General features: G+C 46.3%; 1 protein-coding gene across 3 annotated transcripts in view; it reads right to left on the bottom strand.

The window, feature by feature from the left end:
* Nucleotides 1-462: 462 nt before the first annotated feature.
* The window catches only part of NCKIPSD (NCK interacting protein with SH3 domain), a 651,336-nt gene continuing 628,463 nt past the window's right edge, over nt 463-23,335 (bottom strand). For 2 of the 3 annotated variants that reach the window (XM_069643334.1, XM_069643332.1), the window contains 3 exons: nt 12,096-12,188; nt 1,625-1,797; nt 988-1,335 (listed from right to left, as the gene is read on the bottom strand). In XM_069643334.1, the coding sequence (XP_069499435.1) occupies nt 1,132-1,335; nt 1,625-1,797; nt 12,096-12,188 (470 nt within the window). In that variant the 3' untranslated portion in view covers nt 988-1,131. Of the gene's footprint in view, nt 1,336-1,624; nt 1,798-12,095; nt 12,189-23,335 lie in introns of all 3 variants that reach the window. The other variant, XM_069643331.1, reaches the window with a different exon arrangement.

Below are 23,335 nucleotides of genomic sequence, written 5' to 3'. Positions count from 1 at the left end.
ACTGCGTGAAATACCCCACACGCTGTAACTCACCTGAATCCTCGGGCAAGGGAAGGCATCAGATTCACACTACTTGCTACCAGTGGCTGGATTGACATACAGAAGCCTAAACATTCACGTATCAAAAATATTGTAGAGGAATTTAGATAAGTTCCAGAAATCATGCACTGTTAACATCTGTAACATCTCAAAAACCAGGTTAAAGAAATTAATACATTAGTCACTAAAGAGAAAATGTTTTTGTTAAATCATTAGTGGCTTTAGAAAGTGCAGATTCAATCTAAATAAGAATGACTAATTTTTTTATATCTCTCAGCGTCTTTCTTCAAAGAAAAATTGTTTCAATACTAGGACCTTTAAGTCTCTTGGTGTATTTTGTATCGCATTAAATTAATCATATATCCTTAATAACCCAAGTCTGGGCACCAGCCATTCCGTTCTACTACGCAACCCGTTGAGAATAAGTGGACATTATTTAACAATTTAATATATTTGAATAAGCCGTTATTAGGCATTCTCTTGCAAAACACCTTTGAGCATTTGCAAAGTGGTGCTCATTTGTAATCATGACAAGAGAACGCGAACAAAGGCCAATAAGGCGAGGACGTGTCAGGAGCCATGATAATTGTAAACAATTTCAATTCTTCCTTTCTGCAGCTTCGTTAAACACTAAAATTCTGACCATGATGATAGCGGTTCCTGAAGATAAACAGTGCTTGATAATGGGATTTAGGCAGCAATTAATCCAATTGTCCGCTTTCAAGTACACCAATATTTAGTCCAGTAAACAAAATATAAAATCTCTTCTCCTCGATTACCTACTTCCAGTCTAACGGCCATGCTATCAGCATTAAGACTGCTCGTGCCCACCAGGGACCAAACTCAGGATTCCATGACGAAAGTGACCAATCCAATTTTGGATCCGGTGATAAGGAGCATTGAACTGCCCACAGTTATACCACTGTCGGAATCAAAACAAGAGGTTTATCGCCCCCCAACAGAAGTAAATCCTGGTAAACTGCAAATGAAACGGTTAAGCCGAGCAAAAGTAAATGTCATTTGATAACCAGGGCTATTTTCTCCAAGTGGAAGGCCTGCATTAAAGCACAGTCTCTACTCGCCCGACGACTCTTATCCCGTCCCAGCAGAGATAGTCGGGAACTCTTTGTGAATTTCACGGATGATCATTTTGTCCATTTGGCAGTGCGGCCCGGCCTCCTCCTCAGCAAGAATACGCTGCAGCGTTCTCTGCAGGTCACTGTAACGGTGCCTGTGCTGGAGGTAATCCGTAGACCGGATGATCGCGTGCATCAGCGACAAGTACTCCATCCGCAGCTGCACATCAGGGGAAAATAATCCAGATTAGTGTCATTCACAAACTACAACAGAAATCAAAGACAGCAGTGTATTGCCAATTTTGACGTTTTTGTCTTGCAATGAGAATGCCCCATTTGGAATTGTGGGCAAAATTATCAATGACATCACCTTATATTTGTGTAAAATATAATTGGCATTATTTTATGACCTGGAACTCTCAAGACATTATTTTACAAGATAATATACTGTATGGGGCTCATATCTCCACCAAGCTCAACCTCCCCATGCCTCCCCCACCCCGGCATACCTTGTCTCCCGGGGAAAGGTCCGAGATCTGCCGCACGATGATGTCGATCATCACCATCATGTCGGTGTGGTAGAAAATGTTGGCGGTGTCCTTGCTAGAAAAAAGATCCTGCAAGAACTTCAGGACTGAATGCGGCGGCTGAGGCTGGTGTTTGAAGATGCAGACGGGATCGTCTGGGTTCCAAACAGCAGAGACGAAGGAAACAAAACAAAAGCTATAGGGAAATTGATCAAAGTTTGCCCCCGGCGCTTGCTTCTTATTGCATTATCTTTCAGGTTTACTGTTATATTAGAACCAATAGAACATATATTTAAAGATAAATAAGCCTACGGATTCAATTAATTTAATCCACAGGTCATTCTATGGAAGTTCCGCCTTCAATGATGAACTGGACCTAGAATGAACACAGGCCAATGTGAAGGGGCACAATAGTGCATGTAGCTCGAAGACCACCAGAAAATCCAACATTCCTGGTATCCGTAGAAATGATCAAATTGAAAAAAAATTTATGGAGAAATGACTGCATCTTTTTACTGATTTTGTTCAGAATTTGGGGACATTTAACTAAAATATAGGTGTAGGGTAATAGTAAAGGTAGGAGGGAGCAGCGGGGGGGAACGGAGGGATCTGCCCCCACATTTAACACCCCACCACCAAAACAGTCATTTCTCCATTCGACTTTTTCATGGACAACCACATTTCCTACCTTTGCCACAAAAGTAGCTGTTGGTACCCGTCATTCACCATAGCGACTCCAGTACTACCAGGACACGGTCATCCTTTTGGCATACTACGTTGTATGCAACAGGGTCATGGGAGGGAGGTCGAACCCCGCAACTTCCACCTGGGTGCTCAAGTGAGCAGGCTCCCTCCCCTCTCTGACTTACCTGAAAAGGCCACAGCGGGTTTGCCAACATTGGAGCAGGGAGTAACGCTGGAGGCAGGAAAAGCACCGAAGCAGACTGTGCAGCACAGAGGAGTTTAACGAGCAGCATAACACCGGGCACCAGAACAGATGCCACCGAGACCCTACAAGTCAACGTGATGTCCAGGAATGGAGCCTGCACAAGAGGACAACCAACTAAACCACCTGGGATTCAGCATATTAAACCAATCCACTAAACCACCCCGGATTGAAATGGACAAATGCCTCCAGCCAGGCCTGAAAGCTCAATTGGTCTCGGGAAGTCTTTACAGGCTCCAAACCAGAAAGCAGTGAGACTGCGGGAGAGAGGGGGCAGGACTTACAAGCTTCCCTTCCCTCCCTGTGTCACACCTCCTGGAGGCAGGTAAGTGATTGGATAGGGTAAGTAACCAGTCCTAGGGTGGGGGGGTGATGGAAGGTGGGGTATTTAGGTTTGTGTGGATTAGTTGGGTGACGACAGGAGGCGGACGTCCAAGAGCCCAGAGAAGGAAAGTGCGACAGGAGTGCGGACACGCTGGAGAAAGGGGACCGTAGAGTGCGAGTGTGGGCGTAAGGAGTGAGTTTAGTAGGAATAGTGTAGTGAAATAGTGGTAGGAGTTAGAGGTGGTAGTAGAGATGGGTGGTAGTGCGAGGAGGGGGAAGCAACAGTAGTAAGTGGTGGTAGTGGCAGGAAGTAGTACTGGAGCAGGAAGGTGGAAGTTCCAGCGAAAGAGTAGTAGAAGCAAGCAGGTAGCGAAGGAGGAAGGAGAGCATAACACTGGAGATAACACTGATCTGCCTTCCAAACTCAAGCTGCTGCAGCTGCTGACGTTCCTGAGGCTACTGCAGTGTGGCTTGACGGCCCGCCGGCACGCTTCTAGGTTCTTTCCTCTAACCTGAAAGCGGCCAGCTTGGCTAACCGTGCTGTGTGCCACTTCTTGGGGACCCGTGGCGTTTCTGCTTTTTGGATCCGTGCCTCGGTGCCTTACCTCCTTGCGCCGATGCGAGAAACCACCTGAGAGGCAGGGGATGTCTCCTGAAGGCAGCAAGGAGTTTGGGGAAGGTAACAACGGACACACTGGGGAAGGTAGGGGAAGAGGCATTATAGTACTCTGTGTGATGCTGAACCCCTGGAAGCCAAATGTTTTTGGTTCAGACTTGCTAGTGTATCCAGTTTAGAACGGACTACCTGTCCTCTGTCTCTGTGGCCCTTGTGGTTGTAACTATTGTAGAGTGTGCATTATGCCCGCCATGAGAGCGCCCGTTTCAAAAACAAAGTCTTGTCCATTAAATGGACCTGGTGTCCATTCTGATATTGCTAAAGTGGGAGTTTCTCCTACATGCCTAGACATGTGTAACAGTGTGTTGGAGGTTATGGCAAGGAGTGCCCGGAGAAGACAGCGTCTTCATAGAATAACTGGGACTAAGGAGAAAAAGAAGGTTGCAGCTGGGGATGCCATAGGGATTAATTTAGCAGCCGAGTTGGAAGCTGTTGGTCAGAAGGACTGACATGTTGGACGAAATTGCTGGCCTTGGTCAATTTAGCCATTCCTCCCCAATGTCACCTGCCTAAAATGAGGTGTTGCTGTTGCATTCCCCTTTGAAGAGCACGGATGTTGTGATTGCTGATGAAATGGCAGGACTATTCACCGGAAATAAGCATCCTAATCGAGCTCTAAACTGGCAATACATTAAAGACAAGATCATTCAGGACCTGAACCAGTGCAAAACTCACCAGGACTTTGGATTGCAGGAACATTGTGATTACCAGCGTAGAAAAACCGGAAATGAGGGAAACCAGCGAGAGACTCAGAAATAAGGTCTTGTCCTGGCTACACAAAAAATTGGGCCCCGGTTGTGTTAGAGGTCGAAGACTGTTGCAAAGGTTGCAGATTAAGGAACGGTGTACAATAGCGATTGTATTATCATAGGCTGTGGTCATTCCTGAGTTTATGCAAAATGTGACTTATGCATCACCCATATAGAACTTCATGATTCTGCTCAATCAGTTAAAAACAACTGTCTTTCTTTGCTGTTGTATTCCTTCTGTCCCCTCCCACTGGGATTGTATTTAAGTTGTGTGATATGTGTTGCACTGTGTGTATTGATGTGTAGCGCCCATATGCCGCTGGGCCACATCGGGGCTATAGAATTTAAATAAATAAAAATAAATAAGTAGGCGCTAGCAACAGTATATATATTACATGGCCCATAGTAGTGGCCGTGTAGTTATGTTTATAGGAAGAGCACTTTCTGGGCGGCTTATAACTTCACTCCCCCTGGACGAATCCACACCAAAATTTGCAAAATAAGTATATAGCCCACTCTGATTTTTTTTGTGCAAAGTTTGGTGAGGTTTGGTCCAGGGGGAGCAAAGTTATAAGCTGCCCAAAAAGTGCTCTTTCTATGAGATGAGCAACTTCACCATAACTACATGGCCGCTACAGCAGGCCATGTGATATATATATATATTACTGAAATAAAGTAACTCTGATTGGAATGTGAGGGGGGTGGGCACATCTTTTCCCGGAACCACAGAGTAGCCAGTGGCTCCTCTGGTACCCTTCTGGCGCATGGGTGTGCATAGAGCGATGATGTCCATAGTGCCCCGCGGAGGAGGTGAGGGGGGGGCTGATGTGCATCTCTCACCCCGCAGCTTTCTTTGCCTCCATGCTCCTGGAGACTGGCACCACGTTTCCTGTGGCATTGGAGGCTATGACATCGTCATGGACTGCAGCTCCACGCAGCCCTTGATTCCATTAGAGCGCAACGGCCATCTTGAGCGGGTGCTCCTTTTCTTTCATCGCCTCACATAATGCTTGGCGATCAACGTGGAATGGCTCCTGCATAGATGGGGACTTATGTTTGTTATGTTACAGGTATTTATATAGCGCACCGCCGCCAATGGAATTGGTCCCCAGGCGCTCTGGCGGATCTGCAAATAAGGAGGTGGGGTGGGTTAGTGGGGTGAAGCGGGTATAGGAAAGTGAGAAGGTGGTGTCCTGTTGGCGGCTTCAGCTCAGTTGTCACTGTTAGCTGAGCTTGGGTGTAAATATTGGGTCGATACGAGTCCTTGTGTACTGTTGATGCGACTTGTGTTGATTGTTGTTGTGGTGAAGTTCGTGCGTTTTGCTGTGCGATAAGTTGTTGTGAGGGTTTTAGTGTGATTTAAGTATGCAGAAATCTGAGCTTGGGGTTAGTGGGTTATATTGTGTTGTGTTGAATATGGTTATTTACATAGCGGTTTTTCCCCACCTGTGTGACAATGTGGTTTTCCTTGGTTGAACGCCCTTGGTGACCGTAGTCGATGTGATTGGAAAATTCTAGGGGGTTAGTTTAGGAGATAAGTGTGTGAACCTTGCCGTTCTGGGACTTGGGTGGTTGGCAGGCTCGACTAAGCAGCCCAAGAGAGGTCAGACACATGGATGGGTGCTATTGAGGGTTCGAGATAGATTGCTTTTGTTGAGAGTTTGTGTGAGGTCAGCTATACCAAATTCCTTTCAGGTGGTGGTTGCTGCATGCTAGTGGTAGAGGTGTTGCAATCTGGATGGCTATGTGGGCACTAGACCGGATGCGTTTGGCCGTAGGCTTATTATATCATGCATGGATGCTTGGCCATGACTGCTGCCTGTGTCCACGCTAGTGGTGTGAGGTATATGTACCGTAGGCTGCAAGACTGCTCGCTAGGGGCAATTTATGTCCAGGTCTAGAGTTCAGGGCCTGTACCATTGGGCCTAGCCTTCCTAATGTAGCAGGTATCCTCATATTAAGGTTCCTTGCACCACAACAGACTTCTTTCCTTTGGATTAGTCTTGAATTGTGGACCTTAGATTTCTCCTCTGTATTGTGATTTGGATACCCTCCCCTTTTTGGTTTAACCTGGATTGTTGCATATTTGGATTACGTTTTGGACAGTTGCTTTGATTTGACCCTTCAGGGAAGAATATTGCTCAGACTCTACAGTCCGCGTGCTGTCGATTCACAGCTCTGCCCGTCCTTCAGACTAGAAGACCAAAGATACCCTGGTCCGCTGTCATCACAATTTAAAGGCTCCAGGTAGGTGCTAGTCCTTGTCTTCTGCGTTTGTCCCTTTGCGATTCCTGCCCTGTACTGACCGCACACGACAGGGCCACCACTGAGAGACATATTGCAGTGTCCAGCCCTACCACATCCTGCAAAAACTTTTTTTTAGAAGGGGTATTCATAGTACTTTTCGGGTCGTCCCTACCGTAGGGAGTGCAAGGTGGCTAGAAAGTGGTGCAACATGCTCCCAATTCAGTATGTGCTGGATGAGTTACACTTGTTTCATGGTGATAGTGATATGGTTACAAAAACACCCTTGATGGGACATTGTTTTGTTGTTTCTGCTACAACCATGAAATTCATTTAACAACGTTTGTTCACAGAAAACTACAAAGTATGCGTAAGTGATTCGAGTATTTGCCATATGCGTGTGCTCGTCAATGGAGCGCCAGGCTTGCTTGTAGGGTGTCTGTGCATGTAAATGAATGACAGCTCAGAACGTTGGCAGTGCCACATTCCCAGATGCTGTGTGTTTTGTTAGTTTTTAATATCTCATAACACACGAAGAAAACAGCAATCGCATTGCTTTTTTTTTAAACCGTGCTGTCAGTCCTCGAAAATATGGCACTCTAAAGGTCAAGCTTCTATGAAACCCACAAGAAAAGAGCAGCTATCTCTCGTTAAGGGCCTACTAATACATTGCGAATTCCCCAACAAGCTTGCACGTACAAAGCAAACGTGTGTGTGTGTGTACGTGTGTGTGTGTGTGCGTGTGCGTGTTTTGCCAATATGGTATCTTCTATGCTCCCAGTGCTCTTTGAGAGACAATGTTTTTGCCTTTTGCTGAATTGCATTCTGGCATTTGTAGTCTCCCAGTCAAGGTAGGGTGGGGGGTGAGGGGAATAATGGCACAATTGTACACGTTTTGCCTAACATAGTTCAAGGATTTATATATTTGAGTGACACTATGGCATGTGTACCTTTCAAGATATCTTTATAACGCAGAGTATTGTTGAAAGTCAGGCATGGGGGTGAGGAGGGGAAATGATGAGGGCAGATAAGTCATGAGTATTTGCCCTGAATGTGGCAAGAGAGGTTGCAATCCAGGACACTGGGGCAGCTATTTTCCCCTGATCATGACGGCTTTTCAGAGCACATTAAAGGACACATGTGGGTGGAGGGCGGATGCAACTGCAGAGTTTTGTTTTTTTAGGGTTGGCAAGCTTGTTCAAGTATTTGGCTACCAGAATTTTACTCAGATCGTCACGTTACCAGTAGAGACGCTTACCCACAAGATCACAAGCACTTTCGTATTGGAATTTTGTTTACCCAGGAATATTGCACGACAGATTGCTGGGTTTAAAAGGTGAGCACCTTTTATACTTTGCCAGCATATTTATTGGAACATTTCCTCTCTCAGGTTATTTTTCTGACGTTCATTACTTATTTTTTTTTTTTTAAAAGACCAATGCTATTTTGGCTTGCACACACTCTTCTAATGGAAAGGTCAATTGAACTAATTTGGATATTTCACTTTAAGATCCATGCTCACTTACTGTGCGCATATTCATGGGTGCCCGCTTTGGATACCTTGGGGCAAAGGTACCTGGGCATATGTTATTCGTCCAGCGCTACCGCATCATGCAAAAGCTTTTTAGAAGGCGCATTCAGAGTACTTTTGGGGTCATCCCAACCCAAGGGAATGAAAAGTGGCTACAAAGGTATGCAACATACTCCCCAATTCAGTATGTGGTTGAGGAGTTATGCTTGTTTCATGGTGTCAGTGACGTGCTTACTTAAAACACCCTTGATGGCACATTGTTTTGAGCTACAACCATGAAATTAATTTACGTTTGTTTACAGAAAACTACAAACTAATAGAGTGTGCGTAAGTGATTTGATTATGCGCCATATGGTTGCGCTCGTCAATGGAGCACCAGGCCTGTTTGTAGGGCGTCTGCATGTAAATCAATGACATCTCAGAACTTTGGCAGAGTGTGATGTGTGTATCGTTCCTAGGGTGTCAGTAATGCCTGAGCTCTGAATGCCCGAAGATGGACTGAATGCCCCCCACCCCTCTCGTGCGTTTTCTAAACCTGGGGGTAACTGGATCTTCCCTGTAACTTAATGTGTTAATGAAGCTTTCCTGTACCTGTGGCACATGAAAGCTGTTTTGAGTACAACACAAACATTAAACAATCTCAGGTTGGAGGCTACTTTTACTTTGGAAGTAAACAACTCTTATTACTCAAGGCCATCCACTAGATATGCAAAGCATGCGACTCTTAACAGATACAAGCAGAAGAAATATTATATTATAGAGTCGCCCTATAGTTAAGGTAAAAACTAAGTTACATAGACAACCAAAAAAATGAATTGCTAATAACGTTTGACTCATGTGCCTGAAATGTTTTGGAAAGATTCTTTGAAAAAGAAAGAAGGCATTAAGAAAACAAAAATAATCAAGTTTAGGTATAATCCACATTCATTTTCCCATATACAAAAAGGCCATTTTTCGCCGGATCTCACAGCCAAACCGCTGGACAAAATTGGATCCGAAACAATTTGGGCATGCAGCGTTGACTCATGATCCTTTTGTAGTTTGGGGTTATTCCGTCCAGTAGTTTTTTTTAGTATTTCATAGAGAAGAGGGTGTCCCCCTTCTCCAAAATTGATGGCAATTTACCTTAGATATAGCTAAGAAACTGGGTATTTTATAAATGAAACGGGACCCATCTTTTTTTCAAATGCAGGAGATAGCCGCGGCTATACCCTTGGTTGATCAAAAACAGAAAATGCCATTTCCAGTGGGTGGGGGGGAAATCAGGGAAATGCTATTAAAGTAGAGGTGTGTGAGAGGGGAGAGGCGGATGTACAGGGCACCAAGTTAAATTTGGGAGTTGGATGAGGTGTAGGGACTCAGCTGAGGTTACAGAAAAGCTTTGGGTTGTAAACTATCAGACAGAATGCCGCGAATAGCTGACATTTCATGTCAAACTGCATCACAGAAAGAGCAAGTGCTGTGGGGTGAATAGGTGAGGAGGCTATCAGGGGTTTGGTGGAACAAGTACACAGGAGGGACGTACTTGGTGAGGGTATAGGAGGGCAGGGATGCATTCCACCCCCCCCCCCCCGATAACCACACGTATAAGGACTATAAAACAATAAGTGAGGGTATAACCAATGCTATTTGTAGTTCATAGCCGTGGTTATAGAAAAATAGTGAGACAAAATATATATATAGCTCTAGCTCGATTAAGACCTGCTAATACATTGTGAATTCCCCAACAAGTGTGTTCCCAATATGGTTTCAAAATCTATGCTCCTAGTGCTCTTTCAGAGACATTTTTTTGCCTTTTGCTGAATTGCATTCTGGTATTTGTAGTCTCCCAGTTAAGATGGCAGGTGGCGAGGGCATAATGCCCCAATTGTACACGTTTTGCCTAACAGTTCTATAAGGATTTATATATTTGAGGGACATTATGGTATGTGTACCTTTCAAGATATCTGTATAAAGCAGATTGTTGAAAGTCAGACATGGGGGTGAGGAGGGGGAAATGATGAGGGCAGATAAGTCATAAGTATTTGCCCCGAATGTGGCAAGAGAGGTTGCAATCCAGGACACTGGGGCAGCTATTTTCCCATGATCGTGGATGCTCGTCAGAGCACAGCAAAGGACACACGTGGGTTATTACGTTATTTTAATTTTTTTAAAGGCCAATGTTATTTTGTCCTAAGGGGAAGGTAAATAGAACTAATTTGGATATTTCACTTTAAGATACATGTTCACTTGCTGTGTGTATATTCATGGGTGACAGCTTTGGATTTTCACTATGGGGGCCAATGTACCTGGGCATATGTTATTCTTACAACCGGTCATTTTTATCCCTTATCTGTGCTGCTTAAATGCGGTTAGTTGGGGTTGTGCGATGTATCACAACAGTCACCAAGAGACCGGCCAAAATACAAGGGGCTTGTGCCTGAACATCGTTGCAATGTTTCTGGATGCTGCGTGAAGGGTGGGACAAGTTATGAAGGGCCCAAAACATACCATTCCTCATAGACCTCAGTTGGCTTGCATCTACAGATCGAACCGCTGGAGGGACTGGCTCCAAACCTTCACCAGGCGCGGGTGCCCGGTCGACCCGCTACCTTTTACAAATTTGTTTGCACAGAACTGTGTTGACCAAAATATCATCAACATCCTAAGCTTTATTTTGGCAAAGTGTGGTCCTGGATCCAGTCTGACAGTTCCAGCAAAAGGAAAACAGATTGGTCCTGAAAGAGCGACATTCAGCTTGATGCAACAATATTTTAAGGGGACCTCCGTTATGGCCTGCAGACTCAGGGTTGCCTTGTCAGACACTCCACAGCAGAAATGCCTAAAGGGGCACATACCTGTCCTCTAGGGGTCATATTCACCTTATGTGGTAAAGGAGGCAGAGCAGTGGAATCATTTCCCCTTAAGGTTTGAGAAGCGTCAACTTTGGCCACTCTACCTGCCGGCCACTAATCAGATCGGCGGGCCTCAAAAGAGTCGCAGAACACAGATCAGGCTCATGGACTGGCCTAATAATCAATGCCCCCCCCCTTCTAGAGTGGTCTCGGGACTACTGCCTGTGGCCACTTAGGGAGACTTAAGCGGGCCAGGCACTGCGGCTGCAAGCCATCGTTGGTGGCAACTACCAGTGGCTCGGTGGGAAACCGGTCAGGGCCAACAGCACTGCCTTTGCCAAATTGGCCAATGTGCAAGGCCGAATGCCATTCGGTCTTGTCCAGTGGGGCTTTTGGTTGATAAATGCATCAGGATCATGTGGGTTCAAAATGGAGATGCATGGCCACAGACTATGAACAGTGTGACAAGCGGATGGCTTGCGGGTGCTCCACGGAGGGAGAATGTTCGATCACTCCTACAAATTGGCCACTGCCCATTGTGACAGGACATAATAAAATGGGCTTATTGGATAGCTCAGAGGAGTGGGCGCTGAATGGTGAAATGAAGAAGGGCAAAGGCCTCAAGTCAAAGCCCCCAATGAGTATTGCCACAGAGCCAATAGGGCCTATTCAATGGCAACAGGTGCTTGGACAAGGCTGAGACATGATCATCTCCCCCCTGCTAAAACAAGAATGTATATTGACTGGTCTAAGCACCCCACACTTAATCCAGCCCCACACTATCTGTACTTCATGTAAACATTTCCCTGTGTGCCAAGTGCCAGCATTTCATTAGCACCACCTCAGAGGAGTAGGGTTACCATCTGTAGGAAGCCTTCCTGTAAACCTTTCCCTGTATGCCAAGTTCCAGCATTTCATTAGTAGCCCTACTCCTCTGAGGTGGTGCTATCTGTAGTAAGCCTTCCTGTAAACATTTCCCTGTATGCCAAACCCCAGCATTTCATTAGTACCACCTCATAGGAGTAGGGTTTTAAATCGACATATCCCCTGGATTATATTCCCACTGGCGTTCCATACCATGAAACACACACTTAGGCACACAATGGCTGGACGGAACGAATACATTGATCGTACAGACAACCTGCTCACCTGCCCTGTTGAGAAGCAGCAGCACCTTCTCGGTGAAGACCTTGACGTTGGCGCGCTTGCTCAACGTCGTCATGATCACATTGTTTTCAGGAACTGATCGAAAAGACAAAAAAATATATTTACCATTAGGCATTGGAGAACCCCCAACTCCACTGCAACTACAGGTTGCCAACATGACAGAGTGCACAAATATTAGTCGGGCTCTCCATCAACGCCTGCAAGGAGAAAGTAAAACGGGTGACTTTAAGTGGGCCACATAAGCCTATGAAACCCATCATCCAGGCTGGCAAGAAAAACACATGGCAAACCAGGCGTGGCTTCGATGAAAGGCATGGCCATGCTGTAAAGCACCCTTTCATTGCTTGGGTTAAAAACAAAGATATTAAGATCATGTGCCTGGTTGCAAGAAGGGAGTACCACTATCACTCACTCTGTTCCTACCTTACACACCCTGCTATAGAGGATTCTTTTTCTGTACAACTACTGAACACAGCATCCATAGTTGTGAATGGTGAGACGTGGGGGGGGGGCTCTGGGAGAGGAGGGGGGATTCCGTCGGAGGGAGGGATGAGAAAGAGCGAGAAAGTGAAAGAGAGACAAAGGCTGGCGGAACAGCGCACACTGCGGGTGCTCTAGGCAACGGCGACCAACTTGCACGGAAAGCCACATGGAGGTGAATGGGGGTGCAAATATTTCCAGAAACTACTGAGATCTTCAATAGCCCAGAGGCAAGAATGCTCCAGAGACTTTCCGATGTCAGGGAATTAAGTGCAAGAGAGGATCTCAGGAGTTTATGCAAAGAAGTGTATGGACAGTGTTCTATGTTCTTAGATCGCCAATTTTTTTTGCAGAATATTTTCGCCCGAAAAACTTGATCGAAATTTAAATGTTTTTTGTTTTTATTGGTGGTGTAGGTGTCTTACCCCTCCATCTCCCCAAATGCCCCCGTCCCTAATATCTAGTCCTTATTTCCCACACCGCCTACATCCTGTTACACTCCCCTCACGGTATACCAGACACAGATAACAAGCTTAGCATTTCAATTGGCTTACTGAGTAACTTGTTTGAGTCTAGGTAGCATATGAGAATCTCGTGTGCAGGGTGCTCACGTGACCTATGAGCAGGCAGCCACTGGACTCCAAGGCGGAGCTGCTGAGAAACCTTAGGATCACTGCTGGACACCTGCGGCGCTCCAAATGTTTTAGGCCTGATGATGCCTAGGACTGATGGGCGCTGTAACAAAACATTTTGAGAGCGAAAGGGCTGTACAAAATTGAATGGTTTCGGAGAATAAAAGGCTGCCAGGTTGCGATGACTAGGGAATGAGCAACCTCACCTGCCTATTTCATCCTAAACAAATTAACAAACCGGCTCGCACAGGTTCTAGAACAACCCACCTAACGTTTCTGAGATCTGCCCTGAAGTGATCGCGTGGTGGAGGTCGCTCTGCTCTACCGAGGGGTCTGCTCGCGAGTGAACCAGTGGACCCATTCCACTGCCTGTTCCATTCCAAGTCAGACACTGATCAGACACTGATCCGAGCTGCCCGGCTGCCTGACCCCGCCCTTGTGGTGGCACTCCTCAAGCGATCCACACGCACAAATCCCTTCCGTGCAGGTTTTAAAGGGATTGAGAAAATAATCTGAGTTGGTATAATAGACTGTTCCTTGTGTTAATATCCCCGCAAAAATATCGCCATACAAGAATGGTGCCGTAGTTTTACGGCAATATCAACACATTCATATCATTTTAAATGGACTCCCATTTACCCCCAAAATTACCCCCACTAATAATATCGCCTATGGACGTTCACGATGACCATATATATGGCGATTTTATTGGTGGGAATAATATTAGCTGATACCTAATGTACTAGGAGATGCACACCCTCGTCTAAAGAGATGCCATTTCCTGACATCTTGACACATTCAATGTCCAAATACTAAATATTGACGACTGCTTAATGGAGGAGTAAACTGCTGTGTTCCTAAATCCTCAAAGCTCAGTACGTTATTGCATTGGGCTGCCAGGGATTGCGTCGCAGAAGGAACACAAAGAATCTGGTGGAGGGTGGGTGGGGGCCTTATTCATTTTTAGTTATGGTACCATTACAGCTTGGGGAGGTGGCATATGAAGAGGCACACAAAGCTTCTAGTTTCCTTTTTCTGTGATTTACCCTCCCACCCCTCATTGTCATGCAAATCCCACCCATTTCTGGGCACTCTCCGCCCAAACCCCCATGCTACTGGGATCTCTTTGAGCTAGTTTATCCAGATGTGACATCAACTCCAAGAGCCGGACCATGTTATTTCAAACCAGTCTTCTAAGATTTAACGGCTTAAATGCAGCTGTAAACGCGCTACTGGTGTAATACAAAAGTCTGAAGCAGGTCTGCCTTCAGTCACTTGAATTAAAAAGCAGTGGGCCTGTCCTTCACTGAAGTCCTGCAAAAAAACAAGCATCGGCAAATCCACAGGTTTTGATTTGTGTTGAGGCGTTTGCCAAACGCTGCTATCATATTCCCAGGCACTCGCACCATTTTGCAACCGTTATCGTTAATGGCTTGTTAGTACCATAAAGGCAGTGCCTGCAAATGCCTTTCCACAGGCCTACACAAAAGCCAAAACTTTATGAATCGCTTATACTTGTTCTTTATCTTATTGAATCAAAAAATTGAACAATTAAAAACAATGGGAATTTAAATGAGATTATAAACGAGAACACTGTGCATATGCCATGGTATCCGTATGTCAAATTTACAGCAATGTCAGCAACATTCAGCATTTTAGCACTTTAATGCACTCTGTCCATGGTGCACTTTTTACCACTTCGCCATAAAACCTAGTCACCGCCAAGTTTAAAAGCCCAGTGGTTGCAGAACCAGAAAGCGGTACTGTGGATACCAAACATCTTGGGGTATGTTTTAGGTACAGGTAGCTTAAACATTCCACATCTCGCGCCAGGGAAAATAAAGTGCTTTCTGGGGTGTGCTTATCGATCATCCTTATAGCGCTATCCTATGGCTCATGTACCAAGCACTGCTCAGCCAGCTATGTGTCAGAGTCCTGCTCTGAGTGACCTTTATAAAAGGATTTTAATATTTCCCTATCCCATAGGCTTTCCATAGCCATCGACAAGTAATCCTTGAGGGGCCTCCGTAAGCATCAACCTTTGGGGTTCGTCTGCACACAACCACCATTACAGGGATTATAGAGGTTTCAGAGCTGCATTTTTCACTCTTCCCATTGAATTTGTTTCTAATACTTATCCATGCAACAGGAGGGGCTTCAATAAAACCCACAACAGCCTTAAAGTGTCATAATGAACACCCCAGAGTTCGATACATAAGAAAGCGGCAAGTGACAGTGCAATGGTAACTGGTGATTTTACTAATCTACATTTTGTTATCCTGCATTAGTATAGAGCCTCCTGCCATAGACTATGGCGTTGAAGCGCTTTGCCTGTAGGAGAGGCAAATGAGGAGTATGATAAACATTCAATAGTGGTAGGCAGGAGCAAAGTTGGGTAGATAGTTTGGATGAGGGCGACGGGTAGATAAGATACCCGGGAAGGCATGCAAAGGAAAATGTAGAGGAGTTGGGTGTACAATTGGACTCAATTTATCGTGAGACTCAACTGTACTCTATGGGGTGCAGCGCCAAGAGGAGAGAGAGCTGGAAAGGGCTGCGCCAGGCGCATGTCTGGAATTTACTGGCTGCATGGTGTGTGTGGGTATGTTGAAGCCATGCCCAAGAAAACACAGGCGGCAAAGCCCTTCCACAGACTTTCCTAGCCCCCCCCAAAATCATTGGGAGGGGTTATATGTCAGAAATCCCAATTTGCCAAGTTTGCCACAACTCAGTGGAAAAAAAGCAAGAGAAAACCCCCTAGCCTTTTTGTTTCTCATGTAAGTCATGGTTACCCAATCCCTAGTCTTGTGCTTCTGGACACAAAGCCCGTCTATGGCTAGACTATTGTGCCTGCCACATTGTCACAGTGAGCCAAGGCATGTAGAAAACAGCGTGCAGATGCCTCTGCTTACTCCCCTAAGCCCCGGACGGATAGGTTCCATAGAGGGGAAATCTGGAAGGAACTATGGCAACATTTAACGGAGGGTGGGATTTCAACCACTGCTTCCATGGGAGCAAAAGCCCAGTCCAACATTCCTGGAGGTTCCAGAGTCCTTCTGGGGCCTTTAAGGTAATGTTTATATTAGTGGGTGAGGCAGGAATCCTCTTAATGCTGGGGCTGGGCCCTTATGGAAGTTAACATAACCCAGCCTTTGACTAGCCTTTTCACCCTGGGTTGCAGTTACTGTGTCCTGTTAAAAGACGACACCATGAGAATGGTATGTCAAAACAGGGGTGTACGGCCTAGTTAACAGATTAGATTTCCACACCTACCTTTGGGTGTTTCTGCTTGAGTAGGGCGTTGCTACCTGCTGTTTTATGGCCGCTTCACGGCGCTTACAAATTAGACATTTATAGTAAAACATTTTAAAGAAACCTCAACATAATACAAAAAGGCTTACCAGTCATTTGGTCGAAAAAAATTGGTCGACCAGACAAATGGTCGAACCAATTTGGTCGAAAACCAAATGGTCGAATTTTTTTATTTTCACCCCTTTTTTTGGGGGGGGTGTCTCCCCCCCAGCCCCCTTTTTTTTTTCTAAAAACCCCTTTTTTTTTAAAACGAAAACCCGAAAAATATATATATATATATATATATATAAATAAAAAAAAATTCGACCATTTGGTTTTCGACCAAATTGCGTCGACCAAATGTCTTTCGACCAGTTTTCATTCGACCAAATGTCTGGACACCTACAAAAAGACCTATCCAGGTAATATAAAAGGAAATTGACATCATTCTCCCCCACACCCCCAAAAGAAGTGATGGTGTACATAAGGTAGCACTCCGGTAGATTCTCTTTCCACTGCAAGCGAGGTGAGTGGCGCAGCTGCGCTCATTTAAAAGCTAATCTCGCTGGCATTTTGTTTGTTTTACTTTGTGCCCAGGGTCCCCCGTGCCCCTAGTATTCCCTTATCCCTCTTCCTGACCACAGCGACCTTCCCTCCTTCCAACCCGCCTACCTTCCCGCCCACCCCCGATAGGCTCTCCTGCAAACCCTTTCCAAACCTAGTCAGCTGCACCAGCCACCCTCGGCTCTTTCCACCGCGAGCGAGGTGAGTGGCGCAGCTGCGCTCATTTAAAAGCTAATCTCGCGGGCATTTTGTTTGTTTTACTTTGTGCCCAGGGTCCCTCGCGCCCCTAGTATTCCCTTATCCCTCTTCCTGACCACAGCGACCTTCCCTCCCTGGGAAGGCGTTGGAACGTCCTTTGAGCCCCGTGCTTTCTCCCTCCTTCCCTCCCCACTCCCTCTTCCAGTCCACTTGAGCCCTCCCGCCCCCCGGCCCGCCCATCCCGCCCTTCATCACTGCTTCTCCCAGGGCAGCCCTCTGCCCAGCAGCCCCCAGCGGCTAAGGGCCCCAAGGCCAAGGGCGGCTTCAACAGAAGCGGCTCCAGGAAGTGTCAGCAGATGTCCACAGGGGAAGCCAAGGAAGCCACCAGACACCGAAAAAACTAAGTGCTGGCTTGGGTGGGGGTAGAGCAATTACTCTACTCCAGTAAGCTCCTGCCATTCTAACCTACCTTTCAATGGCCTGCAGTCAAATGTAAAACAGTACAGTAGCCCGAGAAAACCACAGAGATTAGCCTGCGCCGCCTCTGGCCAGAAGTGTGATTATTAGCATATGCCACACTTAGATGGAATCCGTAATAGCCTCTCTCTGGAAGCAAATCTAGAAGTGTAGCTCTCTGTGAAAAGTTGATTTTGCAGTGCTTTTAGAAGTTGAATTCAGACGTATACCCAATTGCATTTATAAGTGTACCCAATTGCAGTTAGAAGTTTGCGCCCAATAGCCTCCCAGAGAAAGTTGATTTTAGAAGTGTACCCAATTGCATTTAGAAGTGTACCCAATTGCATTTAGAAGTTTGCACCCAATAGCCTCTCTGAGAAAGCTGATTTTAGAAGTGTACACAATAGCATTTAGAGGTGTACCCAATTGCATTTATAAGTGTACCGAATTGCATTTAGAATTGTACCCAATTGCATTTAGAAGTTGCGCCCAATAGCCTCTCTGAGAAAGCTGATTTTAGAAGTGTACACAATCGCATTTAGAAGTTGCACCAAATAGCCTCTCTGAGAAAGTTGAATTTAGAATTGTACCCAATTGCATTTAGAAGTTGCGCCCATTAGCCTCTCTGAGAAAGCTGAATTTAGAAGTGTACCCAATTGCATTTAGAAGTTGCGCCCAATAGCCGCTCTGAGAAAGCTGAATTTAGAAGTGTACACAAGTGCATTTAGAAGTTTGCACCCAATAGCCTCTCTGAGAAAGCTGATTTTAGAAGTGTACACAATCGCATTTAGAAGTTGCACCAAATAGCCTCTCTGAGAAAGTTGAATTTAGAATTGTACCCAATTGCATTTAGAAGTTGCGCCCATTAGCCTCTCTGAGAAAGCTGAATTTAGAAGTGTACCCAATTGCATTTAGAAGTTGCGCCCAATAGCCGCTCTGAGAAAGCTGAATTTAGAAGTGTACCCAATTGCATTTAGAAGTTGCGCCCAATAGCCTCTCTGAGAAAGCAGATTTTAGAAGTGTACCCAATTGCATTTAGAAGTGTACCCAATTGCACTTAGAAGTTTGCGCCCAATAGCCTCTCTGAAAAAGTTGAATTTAGAATTGTACACAATTGCATTTAGAAGTTGCGCCCATTACCCTCTCTGAGAAAGCTGAATTTAGAAGTGTACCCAATTGCATTTAGAAGTGTACCCAATTGCATCTAGAAGTTGCGCCCAATAGCCTCTGAGAAAGCTGATTTAGAAGTCTACCCAATTGTATTTAGAAGTGGCTCCCAAGTGCATTCTTAGGCTGTGACCAATAGCCTCTCTGAGAATGTTGAATTCAAATTTCACCCAATTGCATTTAGAATTTGCGCCCAATAGCCTCTCTGAGAAAGTTGATTTGGAAATGTACCCAATTGCATTTAGAAATTACTCCCAATAGCCACTTTGAAAAGCTGAATTAGACGTGTACCCAATTGTAGTTAGAAGTTCCTCCCAATTGCATTTAAAAACTGCGCCCAATAGCCTCTTTGAGAAAACTGCATTTAGAAGTGTACCCAATTGCATTTGAAGTTCCGCCCAATAGCCTTTTTGAGAAAGCTGATTTAAAAGTGTACCCAATTGTAGTTAGGAATTGCCCCCAATTGCTCTGTACCCAATTGGACCCAGTTGCATGCAGAAGTTGCGCCCAATAGTCCCTCTGAGAAAGGTGCATTTAGAAGTGTACCCAATTTCATTTAGAAGTTGTGACCAATAGCATCACTGAGGATAAGTTTGAATTGGAAGTGTACCCAATTGCATTTAGGAGTGTACCCAATTGCATTTAGAAGTTGCGCCCAATAACCTCTCTGAGAAAAGTGGAATTTAGAAGGGTACCCAACCGCACTTAGGAGCTACGCACAATTGCCTATCTGAGAAAACCTGATTTTAGAAGGGTACCCAATTGCATCTAGTAGTTGTGACCAATAGCCTCTCTGAGAAAGTTGAATTCAAAGTGCACCCTACTCAATCATATTAATATAACTAGCAGTATAGCTGTATAAAGTAGAATCTAAAACGGTAACTAATAATCTACTAAATAAATAAAATACTCAATCATATTAGTATAACTAGCAGTATAGCTGTATAAAGTAGAATTTAAAACGGTAACTAATAATCTAAATACCCCCTCTAAGCAAATTGAATCTTCAGGCTGACCGAACATCATCTCTGTGTACAGGTGAACCTAGAAGTGTACCTAATAAACTAATACCATGAGCGCACCCACTCCACCAGAGTCCGTCAGAAACGACCCCCGTGGACCACCCGCACCCTCCAACCTGCCTTCCCTCCCGCCCCCCTCCTCCCAAATCACCCCACCCTCCTCCGCACCCGCTGCCATTCCCCTCTCCAAGCACCAAGCCAGGGGGGCTCGATGGAGAACCACTCACCCTAAGACCACTCATCCCCCGAACGCCAGCCCCGACCCGCCAGCAGTTTCCATACCCGCTCCCCTCACTATCATACCTGCAACACCCCACCCTGCAATCACCCACCCCTCGCCTTGCCCTCATACCCCTGCCACCTTCCCCCCGACCGCACCCTTTCCCCTCCCTAAAAACTGGGCGCCTAGCCCTAGCAAGAACCGAAGCTGCCTCCCCCTCCCCCTCTAACCCCCCTACCCTCTCTCTCACACCAGTCGCAGCAAAGAAACTGCTGAAGAGAAAACGTTCCTCGTCCCCCTCAACCTCTCAGCTTTCCTCGCCTCCCCTGTCTCGACCCACCACCTCTCTCCCACAATCCCCTCCTTCCCCAGTGGCCTCTCCCTTCCTGAAACCCCTCTCCCTCGATTTCTCCTCAACTGCAACTGAAACTCCCAACCGCCCACTCCCCATCCTCAAATCCTCCACCCCAATCATTCTATCACTCACAGCCACCCAACCCCACCCAAAGCCTGAAAAGTTTTCTGCTTGCCCGCTTTCCCCTAACAGCACCAACCTTACCCCTCTCCCTCCACTCTCTCCCCCACCGCCACATCCCGCTCCAGCACCAAAACCAACCTTCCCTCCCGATGTGAACTGTATCCTATTTAACACCCGTTCTGTAGCAAAAAACAGACATTGCATCTTCGACCTCCTTGCTTCTGCCAAACCAGACCTAGTCTTCATCACTGAAACCTGGTTCTCTGATGACTTCAGCCCAATCGCTAATGAAGCCTTTCCCCCTGACTACTCCCTCATCCCACTGAACCATCCGGCCAGAGGAGGGGGTGTAGCATTCGTCTTCAAATCTCTCTTTCGCTCCGCAATCATGGACAACCAACCCTCCATTCCATCCTACGAATCCCTCCTCGTTAAACTATCCCTCTCCCCGTCGCTCTCACACAGCTTCCTAATAATCTACAGGCCCCCCTGGCTACGATAGACATTTCGCAAACAACCTTTGCGACTCTATTGCCACCCTCCAAATAAACCATCCCAACCTCACCCTTCTTGGAGACTTCAACATATGGCTCGACATCCCCACCAACCCGATGACACACGCCCTGGTTGACGGTCTAGATGCAATTAATCTCCAACCCCACATAAACGGCCCGACTCATTTTAAAGGACACACTCTTGATGCCATCTTTAGCGCCAACACCCCGATTCATTTAAAACCCCCCACCCCTATCATCTGGTCCTATCACTACATTCTCTCGTTCGCCATCCCCTCACCCGGCCCCCTTCCCGTACTCTCAGCTGAACCTCCAAACCTACGCAAATGCTGGAAAAAACTAATAATCAAGCCGGATCTAGCCGAGGCACTCCTCCAGTCTCCACCACCTACCTGCCGTCCCAACAACCAACTAACACCTGAGGCCTTTGACTCATGGCTCAACGCATCTCTGATGCGACTCACTCCCCCGTGCAAACCATCAACCCGCCGTGGCCCTTTCCCCAGATGGTTCACTCCTGAGTTGAAGACCACTAAACGACATTACAAATACCTAGAACGCAATTGGCAGAAAGAGAAAACCCACGAGAGCAGGACCACCTTGGCCCGACACTTGTACCGGTACAAGGCCGAAATCCGGAAAGCAAAAAAAGCCCACTACAACACCCGAAACCTAAAAGCAAAGAACTCCACAAAATCATCTCCGAACTCACCAATCCAGCTTGTAATACAACCATCCCGACCCCGTCACAATCACTGTGTGACTCACTCTCCCTCCACTTTTACACCACGGCTATCGAAAGGACAAAAACTCTAAACACCAAACTGGCTCTCTTACAGCCACCCGACAACCCTCCGCCCGTACCGGCTGCCTGTCAGCTACAACCTCTACACAACCAACGTTCGAATCCTTTAGTCCAATATCACCAGAACAATTTCTCAAACTTCTATCTGCCCGCAAACCATCTGGATCACCACTGGACCCTTGCCGAGCCCCAACCCTTAAAGAAATCTTTGCTTCCACCTGTGCAGGAGAACACGCAAGATCTATCATAAATGCCTCCCTTTCCTCTGGTATCTTCCCCGAAGCATTCAAAACGGTACACGTCAAACCTCTAATTAAAAAACCTTTGCTCGACCCTCTCGAGCCCAAAAACTACCGCCCAATCTCAAACACCAGATTCCTTGCCAAACTCATTGACCGAACTGCCTACTCTCAACTAAATGACTTTGTCGAAGCCAACAATCTCCTAGACCCCGCCCAATCAGGTTTCAGAACTCGTCACGGAACTGAAACCACCCTAACCTCGATCTGGGACGACCTTAAAATGACAGCAGACTCTGCGGGATGTGCCGCACTAATCCTTCTCGACCTATCCGCTGCCTTTGACACGATCAACCACTCAATCCTCCTAGACCGCCTCCACTCCCTAGGAATTCGTGGAACCGCTCTCAAATGGATAGCTTCATTCCTCAAAGACAGGCACCAAATAACGACACTCTCCAGTTTCTCCTCCCAAGCTCGACCAGTCGACACAGGAGTCCCTCAAGGAGCATGTCTATCCGCCGACTGTTCAATCTCTACCTGATCACCCTCCCACCAATAATCCGTTCACACAACATCCTATGTTACAACTACGCCGACGACAATCAACTAATTCTAAAATTCCTGAACTCGAAACCCAACTCTCGACCTGACCTGGCATCCTGCCTCCTTAACATAGAACGCTGGATAACCCAAAGCCACCTCTTGCTAAACCCCTTCAAAACAGAAATCATGGTTTGCGGCAACTCCGATCTTCTTCCGCACCAACTACCCTGGCCACCAGCCATGGGCAACTCACCGACACCCTCAAACTCAGTGAAAAATCATGGATGCACCCTGGACTCCAACCTAACACTCTCGCGCCAAGTCAACAATGTCTCAAAGTCCTGCCACTACCACCTTAAAACCCTTCGGCGCATCTTTCCATACCTCTCATTTCCCAACAGAGTCTCCGCGGTCCAATTAATCGTTATATCCAGACTGGACTACGGAAACCCCCTATACCTCGGAATCCATGCCTACCAACTGAATAAACTCCAAAGAGCACAAAACGCAGCGGCCAAAATGCTACTTGCGCTCGGTCCAAGAGACCACGTATCCCCAGCCCTTAAGACACTGCACTGGCTTCCAGTAGCCAGTAGGGTGGCTTTCAAA

The sequence above is a fragment of the Ambystoma mexicanum genome, chromosome 2p, assembly GCF_040938575.1.
Source record: "Ambystoma mexicanum isolate Mex_15411 chromosome 2p, UKY_AmexF1_1, whole genome shotgun sequence".
Lineage (NCBI taxonomy): Eukaryota > Metazoa > Chordata > Amphibia > Caudata > Ambystomatidae > Ambystoma > Ambystoma mexicanum.
Note: the sequence above shows the minus strand (reverse complement) of the source record. Positions and strands in the feature narration are given on the sequence as shown.